The following is a 3232-nucleotide window of genomic DNA, read 5'->3' as shown; positions in this document are numbered from 1 at the left end:
AGGTGAAGTTGAAGCTGTGGGTTGTTTTATGTTTGATTTTCTGTTTTATATTTAGTTTGACAATAAACTTCTGCTCTTTTTATTAATTTGTTTTATATTTTGTACCAGATGTGGTTTTTATCCTATTGTAGTCAAGATTTTAAACCTGTTTAGCCACATTCTAACTCCTTTGTAAACCGAGGGCCTCTTGTGTTTTTGCCTGACATTGTTTAATAGAAGACAACGGGAAACGCGCGTGGAATCGGCTCGAGGCGAAATCTAATCGAACAAAGTGCAGTGTTGGCATGTTTTAATGACACTGTGACTCCTCTAAACCTCATTATAGTAGCTCAGGATGAGTGACATGAGGAAAAGGCGGGGCCTCGCGGTGGCAATCGTCCGAGGGCATGCCTGGCACGTGATTGGCTACTCTTACTTCCCACTTCCGTATTTTGTGCTGCATTCAAGTTTAATCGGGAAACGGAAAGTTCGTTACTGTCATTTCTCCTTCTATTTGTTAGACGAAACAACTTTGATTTCGAACAGAATAGGAATTGATAACTGCGATATTTTTGTCATGAAGCACATATAGAATATCCAGTATATAACATCTGTTTGACTCTCAAGCTCAACTGTCAGGATTAGCTGCCGCAAAATTTTGATATTTCCCAGCAGAACCCAACATTCTCATTATTCGCAATGGTAACGGGGTTCGGGTTTCTGTGGCACACCGGTGAAGTTCTACTCAAACGCAGCTGTGGAGAGATGCACTCGGACAACTTTGACGGACCTGAAGCTGTCCACGCATGGATGAGTTAGCTGTGTGACTTTGTTTTCGTGTTTTTAATGATTTTGGGCGGGTGGCACCATGAAGGTGGTGTGTTTTATGGAATAAGACAATCGGAGCTGAAGGATTTTTATTCACGTTTTTATTTCATTTACAACAAAAAGAAGATAACATGTTTGAAGTTTCTGGAATTCCATACTTCCTGCTGGACATTACTTGTCTCATACTCGGTATGTGTCCACTCTTTAATATACCTTTCCTTGTATTTCTATTTACACAACAAAGTGGCCAAACAAAACTACCACTTCCCCCAAGTATATTATTCCTAAAGTGTATTTTTTTCGATTGGCGTTAACAGCATGTAAATAGTATACACATTGGGAAGCTTGATGTGAGGAACTGCATACAGGGAGATGGAAAAGTTCCACCCCGTGTGTGAGTTTTCCAGGCCAAAGTTGTATTTTTAGTCCACTACTGTATTTGCTTTGTAATCATAAGAAACCTGCAGCACCAACAGAATGGATGCCACTGAGTCTGCAGTCTGCCCTCTGCATCCGTAACAGTCAGTTTTGTTCCATGTGACTAATTGGTGTAATTTTCTTCTTTGGTACAGTATGGAGTCATGTATTTTGCTGTTTAGTAACACCATCTAGTTTTCCAGTCTGTTTGAAGATGTTTTGTAATATCACCGCAGGGCCAAATTACTAACTACCGACTCACTTAAAAAGCAAAAATGTGTCATTGTCTGGGTTCGATAAGGAAAAAGAGTCATGCAGTAGTATAGGACTAAACTCGCTTCTCTTAATTCTCCGTGTTAGAGTGAAGTATCTCTTAACAAAAGCCAACCCTTTAGAAATTAAGCATAATTTAACAGAAAAATACTTGATTGTTCGCCTCCAAAGTCACGCTCAACTCAAGTGTTTGTCTCATTATTGAATCTCAATGTTGTCTCGAGACTGTCAGTGACAAAAGTTGCACTGTCCTTATCTTGTCCCGCTTTCTTCTTTCCATTCCCCCTAAATAAATGCCATTGTTTAGATTTTTTTGTTGTTGTGCAATGTGCGAGTTTCATGTGTTTCTGTCATGTATACATATATACTGTACATACACACAGCTGTGGAAAAAAATATATATCAGAGACCACCGCAGAAAACTCTGACCCAGACATAAGCAAATGCAGAGTTGAAAAGACTTTTGTGATAGGCAAAAGGGTATGACTCATTGTTGTGACTGTCTCCAAGTCAGCACACAATCAAGTTTAAATATGAATCTTAGCTTTCTAGTCAAAAACAATTTACGATCCATGTTTGCGTCTCCGTTTGCCCACCACTAGTGGGACTCCCCTTCTTCATCCTGACTCCTCAGCACAACCCCTTCAAACGAGGCTTCTTCTGCGATGATGAGTCCATCCGCTACCCCCTCAAAGAGGACACCATTTCCTACCAACTCCTTGGGGGTGTTATGATCCCCTTCACGCTCAGTGCTGTAAGCATGGAAAAGTCTGCGAGATCGTGACGTCATCCATTCGGTGGCATCCATCCTCCCCCTCTCTCTAACTCTCTCTCGCTTCCTTTCTAGATCATCTGTGGTGAGTGTCTTTCCGTCTACCTGTCCCACATCAAGAAGAAGACGCTTGGCCGCATGTATGCAGCATGTGTCTACAAGGCCGTGGGCTGCTACTTGTTCGGAGCGGCGGCCAGCCAGTCGCTGACGGATGTCGCCAAGTACTCCGTGGGGCGTCTCCGGCCGCACTTTCTGGCCGTTTGCAAGCCGCGGTGGGATCGCATCAACTGCAAAGCTGGAGGATACGTGGAGAACTTCACCTGTACAGGCGATAAGTTCCTGGTGGATGAAGCCAGGTATAAACATGACTCCGCTGACCATTTGTTAGTTTTTTTTGTACTTAAAGCACCGTAATAAGTTTATAAAAATAAGAACGGCAATAAATTAAGAGTCATTCATTTTTATTCTTATGAACATAGTATGAACTGTGAATCAAACATTAGGAATATACTTTATTATTTAAAAAAATCAAAGTTGTAATTTTATTCACATACAAAGGGTAGAAATAAAATTCGAATATTGTTGTCCAAAAAAAAGCATATTCAGTATCCGGTTTTTCCTCCAAAGTTGTTCTTTTCTTCATTTTCAGCCAAAATACAAAATATTCATTTTTTTTTTTAAATAAAAATGTAGAAAATCTCACTATATTTGGAGATGCATGCTTTTTGTTGGACTGTGACGATATATAAAAATAATTATTATTGGTCCAAATATTCTCATGCATTTAGTTTATGCAGAGGCAGAAAAGAGGCAAAACATTTACTTTGAAGTCCCAAATAACCCTCTTAGGATTTTTCAAAAAAATATACATATATTGTACTGTATGTGTGTGTTAGTGTACTCCATATATATATATATATATATATATATATATATATATACACGTTACTAAATTATTAAAAA

The 3232-nt window shown here is 39.4% G+C and overlaps 1 protein-coding gene across 2 annotated transcripts in view; it reads left to right on the top strand.

Moving 5' to 3' along the window:
* Nucleotides 1–436: 436 nt before the first annotated feature.
* The window catches only part of LOC109527461 (phospholipid phosphatase 1-like), a 5773-nt gene continuing 2977 nt past the window's right edge, over nt 437–3232 (top strand). The window contains exons 1-3 of one of the 2 annotated variants that reach the window (XM_019889409.1): nt 437–996; nt 2100–2251; nt 2345–2482. In XM_019889409.1, the coding sequence (XP_019744968.1) occupies nt 939–996; nt 2100–2251; nt 2345–2482 (348 nt within the window). In that variant the 5' untranslated portion in view covers nt 437–938. Of the gene's footprint in view, nt 997–2099; nt 2252–2344; nt 2626–3232 lie in introns of both variants that reach the window. The other variant, XM_019889419.1, reaches the window with a different exon arrangement.

The sequence above is a fragment of the Hippocampus comes genome, unplaced genomic scaffold (genome assembly GCF_001891065.2).
Source record: "Hippocampus comes isolate QL1 unplaced genomic scaffold, H_comes_QL1_v1.1 scaffold155, whole genome shotgun sequence".
Taxonomy (NCBI): domain Eukaryota; kingdom Metazoa; phylum Chordata; class Actinopteri; order Syngnathiformes; family Syngnathidae; genus Hippocampus; species Hippocampus comes.
The sequence above is the reverse complement of the archived record's forward strand: the minus strand, read 5'-3'. Positions and strand labels throughout refer to the sequence as shown.